The sequence below is a fragment of the Cydia splendana genome, chromosome 3 (assembly GCF_910591565.1).
Source record: "Cydia splendana chromosome 3, ilCydSple1.2, whole genome shotgun sequence".
NCBI lineage: Eukaryota > Metazoa > Arthropoda > Insecta > Lepidoptera > Tortricidae > Cydia > Cydia splendana.
This window is the reverse complement of record NC_085962.1, coordinates 18791992-18807685: the sequence shown is the minus strand read 5'-3', so window position 1 is coordinate 18807685 and position 15694 is coordinate 18791992. Positions and strand designations below refer to the sequence as shown.

Here is a 15694-nt window from a genome sequence, read left to right as displayed (position 1 = left end):
GGTTCCCTCCTGAACCGTCTTGTTACAGCTGTCCTCACTGACTGACTCTTGTTTATTGTGGTTCCTGGGTAGTAGACAGGTACGTACTTGAACCAGGCTAATTAAAAACATAAGGTTCCTGTTCCCTAAGTTGGAAAACAATCAAAGTACGCACATACTTTACTTACCCCTAACTAAACCAGACCAGAGCGCGTAGACAACATGCCAATCGTGAACGCTCCGTAGCTCCTAGTGAGTATTATATTCTTTGCTCCGTAGCGTCAGTAGCAAACGAAGCACTGTCACTATCGCACTAATATAGAAGAGTGATAGAGATGACTACATATTACCAGATATATTACTTACTTACGCTACGGAGGATTAACGATTGGCATGTTGTGTGCGCGCTCAGAGGGTCTAGCAAAGTGAAAATGGCAATCGAACCCTTTTTGTTCGATTTGTATCTGGCCAAAATTAAAGTGTTATTTATTCATAAAACTTTAAGCCCTGATTTAGTTAAATTATGTTTTATCCCTATCTTATAAATACATAAGTCAAAATGACATATAAAGAGCGTTTATGAATAAGGGGGAAGGTACATATTTTACGACTTATTATACCTAAGTATGTATTACTATATTATCTTTCATTCCGAGGTTGACGAGCTTTTGTTACGAGCGAGATGCATTACCTACAAGTAGGTATTTAATGTCAACATCAACATCATCAACATTTATTCAGCAAATAGGCCACAAGGGCACTTTTACACGTCAACATTGAATTTACATACAAGCAAAAATAATAACATCAACAATTTTATAAAATAAAACTAACAATTCAATCTAACGTATTACAATTACTAAGAGATGTATAAGGTAAGTACCCCTATTAACGAGCCCATTAAAATCGGCATTGATTACCGCGGTATGTACAAAAAGGCGTTTTATAAGAAAGCCTATTGACTTTTATAAAATTGAAGTACACACAAATAAAGCCTTCTCTATTGACTGTCGAATAAGTGCACTATTAAAGAAACACAAAGTAAACAATTCGAAAACCGTAAACTAACTCATCGGGGGCGCAGGATTTGAATGCTCCATACTAACGCGCAACACCTCAAGTAAGCAAACGCGTATTTTATTTAGTGATTTTCATAGTAATGGTGAATATTATAGATAGACTAAGACTTTATATCAATTCTTAATTATGATATGTATGGTTCCCAAATCCTCAATTCGTAAATATTTGCTGGCCAATAGTAAAAAACAGGAAATTAAAAACCTCGGTGTTGGGTTCCATTTTTTGGTGTGGTTCCTAATTTCGAGGTATACCTCGGTAATAGCGGAAACGGTATTTTAAGTTCGAAGGGTTATATATTCTTATGTAAATACATATTTCCTTAACTCTTGATGTTATTGAAATATTTAACCGTCTATAAAGCTAAAGAGCTATTAACGTGGTATGAAATCTATTCAAGAACTCTTAATTTTAACTACAGTTTTAAGCACTTAACTGGAGGTTTCCCTAGAAACCATTATATGAGAATCTTGTTTAAATATTGATATAAAAACAAAAGCATGGCTGTCAAGTTTGTTTTATACAATGTTTCGTAATATTTAGTATCTTCCATTTTGATTGTGTTCAAAATATACGCGATCTTTATTTATTTTTATCAGTCGTAAATGAGTTTTACAATAATGTGAATTAAACCGTTTAGCGATGGTTACAAAGACATCACTCGGTAATAAGATGTATGGGAACCCAATACCGACCCACCTACAACTTTGGTCGGAAATAAATAGGTTCATAATATAATTATTATAAAACCTATTGTATTATTTTAATTACAACATATAATACACCAACATACAATCGCAATCCAACGCGGCAACGCAGCGAGCGTGATGGGCACCTTTGCGTCGGGGGCAGCCCGGGACGGGATTCAGTAGGTTGTTTATTTTATACATATTAATTTATATTCAAGTTAAGTTTTTAATTAATTTAAAATTATGTTTGGATTATGTGTTATTACTTATTAATAAAAGATGCAGTAAGGTTTACTCGGGTAATTCCGAATGTCGAAAACTGTCGGATAATTCCGAAAAGAGACTTTTATTATGATGGAATTAAGGGTGATTTTCATCTGAATTTCGGAATTATCCGACATTCGGTAATACCCGAATACACCTTACATCCAATATTAATTTATTTTAATATTTGATTTCACATATTTTGTATCACTGGATCAATTTGATGTTGATGGGCATTTATTTGTGTGACGAACACAGATATTTGTTCCTGTCATGGGTGTTTTCTATGTAGGTATATAATATATAATGTATGCCCAGCAGTGGAACGTATATAGGCTGAATTATTATTTTTATATTATAAATTTGTATTTATCTATATACGTATGTATATCGTCGCCTAGTATCCATTGTAGAAGCTTTGCATAGTTTGGGGCTATGTCGATCTGTGTAAGATGTCCCCTTATATTTATTTATTTTATGTTGTTTTATGTAGATACTTGTATACAGCATGCATTATTGATACGACCACATATATATTATTATCTAAGTGTAGTTGGTAGGTGTAAGTAGACTCAAAGGAATTCACTTTCATAATAATTATATTTTACTAATAAAAATCCTCTTATTTTTCCTTATAGACTTACCTAAAAAAATATTAATTGAATCTTATGATTGGACTGATTAAATATAACCCCTACTATTTATTTAACTACTATTGTCAAATAAATATAAGTAGGTATATAAAGAAGGAACTAAACATGCGATCATGCGATGGGTTTATCTACCCTCGTAGAAAGGAACCCTTATCCGCGGTATTTGGGTATCAATGATCAATTACCACGGTAGTAGGCGATTTCGACGTTTTAAGTTTAATAATTATTTTTTTCTATATAACTGGCCAAAACAAGTCCAAAAACGAATGAAATATAAATTTCGATGTACAAATTATCATAAAAAAATATGTCTTTGTTCATACAGAGCCAGCTTATGTTTCATTTTTGGCTGTCTTTGTAAAAGTTACTTAACCCCCTCGTTAATAGGGGTACTTACCTTATATGGTCTCTTAATGTCGAATTACATACAAAATACAGATACAAAACATTCTTAAAGTTCGACTCGTATAACCCAATTCACTATAAAGCAAGTTTACTGTTGATATAGTTTCGCGAAACGCCATGAAAAGTGGGGCAAGGTCGGCGCCGGCGGCATTTCAGGCAGCGCAGTGAACTAAACTAACTGAACGGCGCGATTCGGGAAATGAATTAGAGATTCACTAGATATGAAATAGTAAAAAGATATGTGATGTCCCACGGCAAAAGGTACCTTATGGCGGCTGGCGCTTACGTCGCATAGCGCCGCAATAATATTGGAGCGCCGTTAATAATACGTAAGCGCCGCCCGCCATATTTAAGAATGACTCACGTTAGACCGGGCCGTGCCCGAGCCGGAGCTTCCGGAGCTTAAGTACTTTTCTATGACATGACAGGTGATCACGTGATGCTTTCCTTAGAAAACGATGCGCCGTAAGCTCGGGCCCGGACACGGCCCGGTCTAACGTGAGTTATCCTTTATCCGTGGGACATCACATATCTTTACTATTTCATATCTAGTGAATCTCTAATTCATTTCCCGAATCGCGCCGTGAGACTGGTATTGTCAGTTCAGTGATGTTCGTATATATTCGTTCGCGACTCACGAGCACCGGCTTGAGGTTGAGCAAAAATGCTTTCGTAATTTTCGTATGTCCACCTGTCCGGCTATTTACCTCTACAGGGTCGCATTTGTCAACCGATTCTCGTGAAATTTTGTGCGCAGATTCGTTATTAAGTAAGTATATGGATTTTTCTCTCGATTCAGTTATCGGAAATTAATGAAATGGCAGAGCCATGGGGGTTCGCGAGTACAATTCATAGAGCGACTAGTTTTATACTGTTGGTCTTGGCTTCTAGTTAGCTAGGTGAGAAATGGGAATATCCCAGCCTAGCCTAGCGCTAGACGGAGTGACGTCAGCGCGAACGCGAACCAATTAGGCCACACACCAGTTGGATACACTGCGTGTAGGCAACATTCGTCGTCAATGACGTCATCTGGTCTGGATTGTAAACGGGCTGTAATATATTTCACACTTCCAGATTGTTAATGCATGTATTGTTAAACATAACCTACGCCAGTTCGTGCCATACTTACTTCACGTTCAAATATCATTTTTTAATTCCATTCCTAAAGTCTTCTAAGTATGTTACATGAGACGAAATACCTATATAGGTACTTAGCTACTACAGAAGCCAGAACTAAAGCAGGTACCTAATGTTAATTTACCCAACGTAAGTAAGTAGGTAATTTTGTTTTTACTAGGGACGTGTCTAAAAAAGGTAAAAAAAAAACTGAACAAGCAAACGACGCTAAAAGAATCCCTAAACATATATTCTAAAGACAAAAATAAATAGCAAAATAAGTCCATGTGACACGAAGGTTATTTTCACGTAAATCTACGCCCACACTTGTCATTGAGTTAGCTAATGGCCGACGTTTGTTTTAACTAATTCACCTTATTACTCGCTTCCTACGATCAGTCCCATTCATCTTCCGCCCACGACGAGATAAAATACGCATGTCAATTCCTTATACTGCTGACTGGACACCATGTACATATGTAGGTACCGGAGTAGTAATTTGGTTCCTATAGAGATAAATTAATTGTGGAGGTAAAATGTTTTTGATCCTAATTATTATCTTAAGGCTTGTAGTGTTTATACTTAGGTACCGTGTAATTTTCTTACTTATTATAAGACTCTGAACTCCAAAATAGCTATTTACACCAAATCAAGTTATTTATCAGTATTTTCGTTTTGCAATCGTGACCCGTTGAGTCCAATAAATTATATACTCCAATCAACAACAACTATTTTTGATTAAAGAAGCGACAGCACTGAGGTAGGTAGGTTAATTTAGTTGTACGAGCTGTATGAATTGTACCTATTGTATGATTTTCTTTTTTGTAGTACCGCTTTTGATCCCATATATATAGTCTTTAAGAAATTAAGTTATATTGATAGCATAAAATGAATGCTTGTGTTTTGACAGTTGGCAGTCAGATTGACCGGACTATCGGCGCCCGCGCAAGCGGCGCAAGTGGAGTAACCGCTCGACACTTGACCCGCGAGATAAGCGCATTCTGCTCGCTCCGCTCCACTGGTAAGTCAGTTTTAGCTCTGGATTCATGGAATTTGATCAAATCTCATGGTGTTGTGATATAGTGATGTTACGCTGAACACACTGTATAAAACCATTTTATTTTCTCCCAATAGTTTATCAGTGAGGTACTTACTTAAATAGTTCTTGGCCTGAATACATCTCATTATTGTAAAAACTAACTTAACCTAAGAAGTGATCATTACCTACTTATTTGTTTGCCTTGTAAGTTCTGAAGGATGATACAATTTGAAGCCTTATTTGCGGTAATCGACCACTTCTTTGTTAAAATGCGCTTTAATAAGCACCATTAACTACTACCTAATCAATAATTTCCTTTACCTGACTTTGTTTAGCCCTGTGATAGACTTGTATACGCTTATATTTTGAAATCGAACGACAAAAGAAATACAACTCTGTTCTAATTGAAAATGGTTTAAATTACAATGAAGGTATTAATATTATGGGTAGGACAGTCGGCCTTAGGAGGTTAAGCTCGCTATGGACGCCAATCGAACGTACATTGATATCTAAATTATGTCATTTATCATTCGGACATGCATTTCTCTTACTGGTCCGTACATGTATTGGCGCGAGAGAGACGCACGGGCGAATGCTAACATTATTTTGACGTCAAAATGTAAGTTGATCTATCGGTTCACTCGCGTATGTGACAAGTTTAGCTGAGGCCCTCAAGGTTATGGATTGTGATGTTAGTCTTGTTGAAGATGCAGATGTTAGCAGCGACTGTGTGTTTGGCCCTGGCCCTGGCCCTGGGGCTGGGGCGGGCCTGCGAGCTGCGGCCCTCCGGCGGCGTGGCGCAGAAGTCTCCGGGAGACAACTTCTACCGGCTAGTCGTCAACGGCGAGGTGGAGCGCTACGCCCCCGGCAAGCGCTATGTTGGTGAGTGTACTGAGTATCCCCTCGGCAAGGTGGGTGATTAGAGTGTGGCGTGGTGAAGTTTCCGGGGAACAGTCTCATCTGAAGATAAATAGGTACTTCAAAACTTCGAACGTACAACCTACTTACTGTTTAAAGGTTCGCCACCTTACGCCGCCTCCTTCCAAAGGAGCTACATACGTGTTGCCGATTCTAACACTCCGCACCCTAGTTGAGCTCTGGCCTTACTCAACGGCAGGAACACAACACTATGAGTAGGTAGGGTCTAGTGTTATTTGGCTACTGTTAATTCTGTAAGGTGGAGGTATATACTTCCCCAATTGGGAAGGGAAAATGCTCTAGATCTCCACCTTTCCCTCGGTATTCCTTTCCTCTTACCTCCCTCAACATTCATTCGTAATACCTTTCAAGTTTCATCCCTCCGCATCACATGCCCGTACCACGCTAAGCAATTCGCCCTAGTGGTGTGGATGTCTGTATTGTAGTTGATAAATAGTAAAAAAATATATGAAAGTTTTTATACCCTTACATGAAGGTTCTATGTTTATGCTTATGCATTTCATATATAATTATCCACGACGCCCTCCCCGTTAATAGGTCATTTCTCTTTACATTAGGGGAGGCCCGGAAAACGCATATGTTAAGGGAAAGTGACAAAATAAAATGCAAAGGGCCCCAAGTTCGTGTTAGTACGTTATTTCGTTAGTTTTGTTTCCGGCGCAAATAATAAGGAATTCAAATATGTTTTATTCAAATTATACATATGAAAAAAATCTGTATTATTTAATCTCTTCAATAAAATAATAACCAATATTTTAGTGATTAAACTGAGAATAATACGACGGTCGAAACTGTCAGACGGCCGCGAACAGCTGTGTTGTATGCGTGCACTTTATTTAGGCGTAAGGTGCGCGCTCTCACTTGTTAAGCTTATAGGAAGGAAAAGCTAAACCCATTCGAATAAAAGTTTTTGGGATTGTTTCTGTGGGTTCCTTAATAATTGATTTGATAAGAAAAAATATTAAATATATGCATAGAAATACCTTAAAATTGCAATAAATCGACTCACGAAATAGCGGTCATTTTATTTTTCGTGTGTCTCCTATTTCGTGCCACTGACGAATCAAGGATTTTCTAGAAACATTTTGAGTGCTTGTTTTTAAATATAACAACGAAGATAATAAAAAAAAAATTAGAAAACAATTATTGTATTTCATGAAGTTTCGTATGAGCGAAATTCGGTAAGTATATGTTTTTTTCACTAGAATTCTCATAAAACGAGTTTGAAAGTGACCCGAGTTTAAATTTTTAAGATATATTTCACGTATATTCTCATATTAACTACTAGCACAATTTTATTTATAATTCAATTTATTTGATTTATTTTTGTGTATGTTTATATTTAACGTATAAGATAGTAAACAATTTTTTTTTCAATATAGTTTTGGCTTTTAATCAGCATTAAAGTACCTATATGGTTTACGAAGTCTTAATTCAATCATTAAAGTCGACGAGTACAAAAAACTTTAAGCTAGCTCTCAATTAACATTTTTTTTAAATATTATTTTTAATTTTACCTTATAATTACTCGTAAGTAAGTAGGTAAGACCGTTAAATATTTAAAATGATTATCAGCAAATTATCACCAATTACTCTAAGAAAACTTTATTCCGAAACAGGGGACACGAATTCACGAACTTAGGAGCTGAGCTAAATTTGTATCACGAAATGGGAGCCAAATAAGAGGTCCACGAAAAAATCATATAAAAAAAGTTTCAACTAAAACCCTATTATAACTCACTCATATAACTCACTCAAAAGCTTTCAAGGTATTGATATGCTTAGTAATATTTAAAAAAAATGTACAAACTCTCAAGAGCCTTAACCTGCCGAAACAGGGGCCCTTTACCTTATGTAATACATTTAACTCTTTTAATTTGTACGTTGTTTCATAAACTTTGGAAACATGTATAAAAATATAAAAACTTATGCAATTTCTTCTATTAACACCACTAAAATCACAAAGTGTCTATTATCCTTTTTGCCCACAGGGGTCGGGCAAAACGGATATACCACTAGGGCAAAAAGGATAACTTATAATATCACAGTCAGTCTTGGCATTCATGTAGCTGCCTACAACTGCTCATGATGTATAATTTTCATACGCCCAACTTTGGCATTCGAGACACTTCCTGATTTTAAGTGTCGTTGCAAAATAATAAATGGAATCCCAAACATTTTCGCGGCAGAAATTATAGATTTACCTTCTTTTCTGACCGCGATGCCCTTTCACGCTAAATTTAAAATCAAAAATTAAATTAATAATTAATGATTTTAAATTATCTGAAACTTATCTGTAATAAAACATTCTGTATCAATTATCCGTCTTGCCCATATTCGTTTTGCCCATAACGCCAATATTAGATCGATGAACAAAATTCAAATGTTATTTGTAGATTCTGAAAAAACTACTATCACAAATTATACTTAAATAAATATGCAATTGAACAAATAAAAGTTATAATTATATACTACATGTATAATTAAAAAAGTTGTTACACAAACCTTTACGAAAATCGTAACGAAACAGCACAAATTCTTTTTCACCTCAGCAGCTCGAACAAGGGTACTTTGCTTCTTAAAAACAGTGAGCAAAATGCGATTTTGCTCACTGAGTGAGACAAAATGACATTCAAGTGACCTTTATAGTTAAATGTCATTTCAACATGCGGGGTCAAGTTCGAAATACTTGGGTTCTATTATCTCTGTCCCTTTACACTGTTAGCAAAAAGAAACAGACGAAAAAAAGGTCAAACGACATTCAACGGTATATTGACTGTTTATGATAGACCCCCGAAAAACTTCAGAACGCATCGGGCCAAACCACGTACGAGCTCCGTACAAGTATGAATTCTTAATAGTTATTTAATTAAAATAAAGTTTAAAATTGGTAAAATCTGATAAAAATACTATATTTTAGGTATTTTATTGCACTATTAAAATAATGAACTCAAAAAATACACAGATTATCCCGCAAAATTAATTATTTTACTTTTAAGAATTTCTACTATAGTTGACAAATAGTACGTATCCGCAATTCGGACCGTATCTTACAAAGGTTTTTTTTAACAAAAAAAATTATCGATTGAAGTGTCAGTTGATGTTCGTTATTTCCATATTATTTTACTGAAATTTATTATTACGTTTTGTTTTTGTGTTCAATTGCGGTAATTTGTTTGTATATCTTAAGAAAACATGAGTGCAGGTATTAAGTGACGAAGAAGGATTACATTTTTCAAGTTGTCTAATAGGTATGTTCTCACTGCTAAGGTGAAAAATTTTGTGTACTACACGAGATCAAAGTTATTTACATCTCGTGCGATTTTGAGTCCCTTACTACGCTCAAGATTCTAAAAATTATAAAGATATTCTAAAGATAATAAGCACTCGAAGAAATATCAAACTTTGATCTCTTGTTGTACAAATAACAATTTTTTTCTCTTCACAATAAACGAGCGCTTACATTGTTTTGGTCAAACTGTCACGGAGTCGCCGACCGCATGCCAAAGCATGGTGGCAAGTGTCAAAGCGCCATCTATTACCAATATTTAGAAAAATCGATTATTCTTCTTACCCACATTATGCGTATTACCCGGGCTTCCCCTACCTATCTATTGCAATACTTACTTACGTAACGTTCAATATTTAGTTAAAAATAAGGTATAGTTATTTTCCTTTTCTAAGGTTTAGTTGTACTTATAGTTAATTTATAAAATATACCTAATATGTTACATAAACACGCGTACAAGGATCGAAAGTGCATAAGCTAGTAGTAAACAGACTCAATCGGCTCGATTCGGAAAATGAATTAGATTTCTACTAGACTTCAACAAGTTACGATACGGATAATTTAAAGATATTTTTTGTAAGATAGATATGTCAAATTTGACGTTTCCGCGATTCTGAAGGTCCTCTTGAACGATTTCGACAAGTTATGACTTAGATATCCAAGTCACATCTAGTCGATATCTAATGTAGATCTAGTTGATCTCTAAATCGTCTCAAGATCTTGTGATTATCTCGAAATCCGAATAGGCCTGAATGTCTATTGTTTCCGCAATAGAACAAGAGCGTTGTGTGAACTCGGGTCTCATTGTATAATCTGCACAAAATACCTATAATACCTATATATAATACCTAAATACCTAATAATAAACTACTTATCATGTGTATTTAGCACGTGGGTGTGCGAAATCCTTATCGCAGCAACACTGTAGTCTAACTGAAAAAAGACATAACATTATATGCGCTGTCATATCAAAATGTGTCATATCAATTTTGTAACGGCATTATTATATATAGTATGTGTATTACGTATGTAGGTATGGAGTCCGAGACAAACAATGCAATGCTTTCAAAGCAAACATTAGCTCGTTAAACTTTGATGGAGCAGAGTGGTCAATAAAGTACACTAGTAGTCGCAAACTAGCTTGAAACAAATTGTACGTGGTGTTTTTGTCACACAGTCAATATACGTAAGCTTCAGAAATAACTGACCCCTATAATATGTCTAATTATTATGTGACTGAAACACTAATATTGCTACTCGAGTTAGTTTTCGATCATAGATCATGATTGATTTTAATCTTGCAAAATGGATAGTCAGACCAAGAAAAGTCTGCAGCGGATTTGATAGCCCACGCAGTGCAAGTGTTATTTTAAACGTCAAACTTCTATAAAATTATTACGTATAAATAACACTTGCACTGCGTGAGCTATCAAATCCGCTGCAGACTTTTCTTGGTCCGACTCTATCTATAAATCTTTGATTAGGTACATTTTTTTTTGATAAAAATTAGATTTTTTAATCAGTACCTACTAGTACTCCTTACATTTCCAGTGACCCTGGTGGGATCCCGCACCCACGATGTGGTCCAGCAGTTCACCAAGTTCCAGCTCATGCTGGACCCGCTGGATCCTGCGGCCCCTAGGTCCCCGGCACGCCAGGTATTTCTATCTATGTAAACATACGGGTTGGACATTTTGTATAGGTAGGCGTGTAAACTAAGTAAGAAATATATTGATATTAATTATTTGTCAACAAATTGTTAGGCCATTCTGCACGACGGGACTCATACATTCTGAACAGTTCTCCTTACCTTAATACTTCTCAAAACGCTAGTAGCGGTAGACATGAAGCAGCCTCAGGTTCCTTAAGCCAACATTTTAAATTTACTTAGGCCCACTTGCACCATTCCACTAACCCGGGGTTAACCGGTTAAAGCTGGAGTTACCATTGTTACCGGTACAATTTGACACTGGGGTTAGAGGGATGGTACAAAGGGCCTTAGGTACGACTTCTATTTATCTCCTGAAACCTGCCCGTTTGGAATGTTGTCAGGGTCAGTTCCAGCTGTTCGCGGACACGCTGTCCAAGTTCGACGAGGAGTGCGTCAACTCCGTCGTGGAGGCCGACGACCTGCCCAAGACCGAGGTGCAGGTCATGTGGAAATCCCCGCCTTCGGGTTCTGGATGTGTCCTCATCAAGTTAGTTATAGTACATTACTACAGAGGCCGGGACAAAAGGGGTTGCCGGCCGAAGACATATAGACTAGGAAGAAGAACTAGACTAAGAAGGATAGGTCTGAGGCGGGCAACCCCATATTTCCCGCCGAGGTATGTATAGTGCTTTTCTCAAACATGCAATGAAATAATAATAAAAATGGATGATGATGATTGTTTCATGTCCTAATGTGATAGTGAACAACCTATCACATTAGGACATGTGGGTGGGATTCCTATGGGGAACGAAATTTTGATTATTTTTGCGCTACGACGCACGGTTTAGGAAATACATCCCTATAAATATTTTTCTTTTTTTTGTGTGTTCTTAAATATGACTTAGGGGTTTCATAAAGGGGAACGAAAATTGATTATTTTTGCGCTACGACGTACGGTTTAGGAGATACAGCCCTATAAAGATGAAAAACAAAGAAATCGTACCATAAACCAAATACTGCCTATATTTTTTTTAAGTGGTAACACACCATCGCACCGCACCGCGACCCTGGAGCGTCGCACCCATAAGTGAGAGCGAGAAAGAGAAACAGATATCTCTTTCTCGCTCTCACCCATGGGTGCGACGCTCTGAGGCCGCGGCGCGGTGCGTCAGTGTGTTACCACTTTAATGGCTGAATGCGACGATGGTGTGTCACAAATATCTGTGAAATGGAAATTAAAAAAGAGGACTTTGCCGGCCTAGCCCTGCAAGATTTGTATGAAATTCCATTAACGACCTCTTGTCCTAGCCGCACCTGAAACGTCATACTTCGCAGGCTATTATAAGGAACATAACATCAATATTTCATTGCATGTTTGAGAAAAAGACATTGCTACTAAGTTTTTTATAGTATAATATAGGAGGCAAACGAGCAGATGATTCGCCCAATGGTAAGCGATTACTGTCGCCCATAGATACCCGCACCACCAGAGGGGTTGTAAGTTCGCTGCCGTCATTTAAGATGCTTATGTCCAAAATGACGGAAATCAGTAGCGACGTATTTATATGTAGCGATTTGTAGTCTTTGACATCTTTTTCAACATGTGTTCTCATCGAGAACGGCAAAAGACTATAACCCAGTGACGGAGCGACCATAGAACTCGATTCCCATCGGCTTGTCTGATATTCAGGCTCTTGGGCTATTTACTTTAAACTTATGAAGGGCAAGAAAGGAAGGGCAACTCAGCTATGGCTTGCCTACGAACAATCTAGACGCGCCGCCATTGCTATGACCTCAGTATACCTATGGCTTAGGTAGTGTTTACATTGGATGCGACCGATAGATACGTGCATAGTGCTATCTCGCCCACACAACGGTATTTTAGTGGTTTACATTTTGATTGTGCTTTGTAGAGCGATGGTGTACGAGAACTCGAGCCGCTGGTTCGCGGAGGACGGCCAGCTGACGAAGAGAGTTTGCGAGGACACCGCCCTGACATCTTCAGATTGCTGCGCTTGCGATGAAGCTAAATACAAGGTAGGTACTAGGTAGGGTAGGTAAGGTAATTGAGATGAACTTAGCTTTCGTCTTATGAGCACGCTAATTATTGACCGAAGCGTAGCGAAGGTCTACGTTTTGACTCGGGCATTTTGCTTTTGTAGGTCCGGATGTTCTCCTCTACAGGTCACAATTCTCAACCGATTTTCGTGAAATTTTGTGACCAGATACTAAATAAAATAAAATTGACGATCCGGTTTTTGGAATTTTTTAAAAATGGAGGAGTCGTGATACCTCGCGCTTAAGCAAATAGTCGTATCGATATCATAAGAGTATTTTCTTTTTGAGACATATTTACATAGTAAATGGCAAAAAATGCAGAAAAATTGTATTGCTGGTTTAGGCGGTATTTAGATATTTCGTTTTTACTCGAGAATAAGTAGCCGAATTTCGTCCGCTTAGCTAAGAACTATCATTGCGCATTTTGCAAACATTCGCTTTTTTGTTTGCACACAGAAATCTGGATTCGATCCCCAGTATAAGCATAACTTTTTGTATTTTTTTTCACTTAAACTTCGTATTATTATTTTTCGTATTGTTGATTGATCAAACCGCTGTGTGGCGCTGTCATCGTGCACTGTCCCAATAAGCTATGCTCATGAGGTCTACAGCTCACAGAGCCACTAGTATACCTTGACTTGATACAAGAGATTGAATATTTTCCGGATGTGAATAATTTAGACTAGTTAGGTGAAACTGGATTTTGGCACCTTTTATTATAAAATTATTCAAGTCTCCCACCTCCCACTTGGGATAGTCTCCCGGACTAGGTACCTCTAGGTGTTTTTAGAAACATATTATGCATATACTTCGTTTTTTTAGCATTAGAAAGAACTTCGCAGAAGTAAGCTTGTGGTTCCAAATCCGGCACTTTTAGCCGTAATAATTTGAAGTAAATTATATGTATTGACCATGCTACATTAGATAATTCAAGAATTATTAACAATTAAAGAGCCTGATAAATACTGCACGCTTGTTTCTGTGGAGTTCTTTCTAATGCTAAAAAAAACGAACTTATAGGTGGGTGGGTGACTTTTCATATTTTAAACATATCGTTATATACTTTTACCCCCTTATTTATAAAACTTAGCTGTCAAAAATCTGTTAAACTTGGTCCCTTTCTAACAAAAATAATTGTCGAAATGACAGATAGAGACAAACGAATACGAATGGTTTGTTAGAATTGACAGACTTTTATAAATAACGACATTAATCAGTAAAGTCCTCAGTTGAAGATATTGTCCTCCGCTACCCTCTCTACACTCACGATTTACTATAGCGTCACCCATAAAACATGTCATCATCTTCATCCTTCACTTGCAACACATTAACACTATCTTATTAATCAATAGATGGTGTTCGAGGGGCTGTGGTCCGCGCAGACGCACCCTAAGGACTTCCCGAAACAGGCGCTCTGGCTCACGCATTTCTCCGACGTCATCGGCGCCACGCACCACAAAAACTTCACCTTCTGGGGCGAGGGGCAGATCGCGTCCGATGGCTTCAGGTATCATTATTGGCGTGATTAAGAGGAGTATGAGAGCAGATGCGTTTCCGCACTGTATCTATAAACCTACGTTTTAAAATTATATCATTCTTGGAATAATTGTTTTCCTCCTGACTATGATCCACAGCTATGCCACGACAAAAAGTTACGCGGTTTTAATAGGTTTGACATTATTCAAGATCAATTAATATACCCGCACCTAGTTAAGGTATTCACTGATTTACATTTGCTTACAAACTGTTTTATTGGATTAACAACTTACCCCAATACTTACAATGTTTATTTATAAGCATTATTTGTGTCCTCTTTTAGTCGAAAAATATTGTACACTGTACCCTAGCACCTCAGTCTTTTTTGATATAAGTAAATTAATAATTCGATAAGTAAGTATTTAGTACATACGTATATAAAGTAGGTATATGAAGGAACTATTAGATAACAAAAAGTCTCATTTATACCCTGGATTCTGCTCAATATGTATTCAGCGAATCTCGGGATGTTCCAGGTCTTTAGCCGAGTGGGGCTCCGTGGGGCTGATGGAGCGGGAGCTGCGGCAGCAGGGCAAGCAGCTGCGCTCCATCGTGAAGGCGCAGGGGCTGTGGCACCCGAGGGTCAACTCCAACACGACCGCCAGCTTCGTGGTCGATAGGAAGCGGAGCTACCTCTCTCTGGCTTCTATGTTTGGTATGAAAATCCTTGACATTTTGTACTATTATTTATAAGATAAACGAATATTAAAATATTATTCTGCCCGTGGATTCGTCCGTACCCTTTAAGTACTCTCGATTACTATTCCTTAGGGCACATAATAAATATTAGTACTACCGTACAGAAAGGACACTTCCTACAAACCCGATATTTGACAGCGATTCAGGGTCGAATCATGCTATCCCTTTCTAATATATAGCACTATCCCTTTCGGCTATTTAGGGTTGTCAAAATTCAAGTGATTATCTTATCTGTGGTCGTGCTCGCACAATGAAGTAAAGTAGTGGTGCCAACCCTAATAATTGCTCGGAGCAATGCTG

At 37.3% G+C, this 15694-nt stretch overlaps 1 protein-coding gene across 1 annotated transcript in view; it reads left to right on the top strand.

Annotated features, from left to right (window-relative positions):
- LOC134806738 (spondin-1) overlaps positions 1 to 15694 on the top strand; it is a 63838-nt gene continuing 48144 nt past the window's right edge. Inside the window, exons 1-8 of the mRNA XM_063780059.1 lie at positions 1 to 79; positions 5094 to 5204; positions 5930 to 6104; positions 11002 to 11108; positions 11503 to 11648; positions 13015 to 13138; positions 14512 to 14666; positions 15172 to 15350. Coding sequence (XP_063636129.1) covers positions 5930 to 6104; positions 11002 to 11108; positions 11503 to 11648; positions 13015 to 13138; positions 14512 to 14666; positions 15172 to 15350 — 886 coding nt within the window. The 5' untranslated portion in view covers positions 1 to 79; positions 5094 to 5204. The remainder of the gene's footprint in view (positions 80 to 5093; positions 5205 to 5929; positions 6105 to 11001; positions 11109 to 11502; positions 11649 to 13014; positions 13139 to 14511; positions 14667 to 15171; positions 15351 to 15694) is intronic.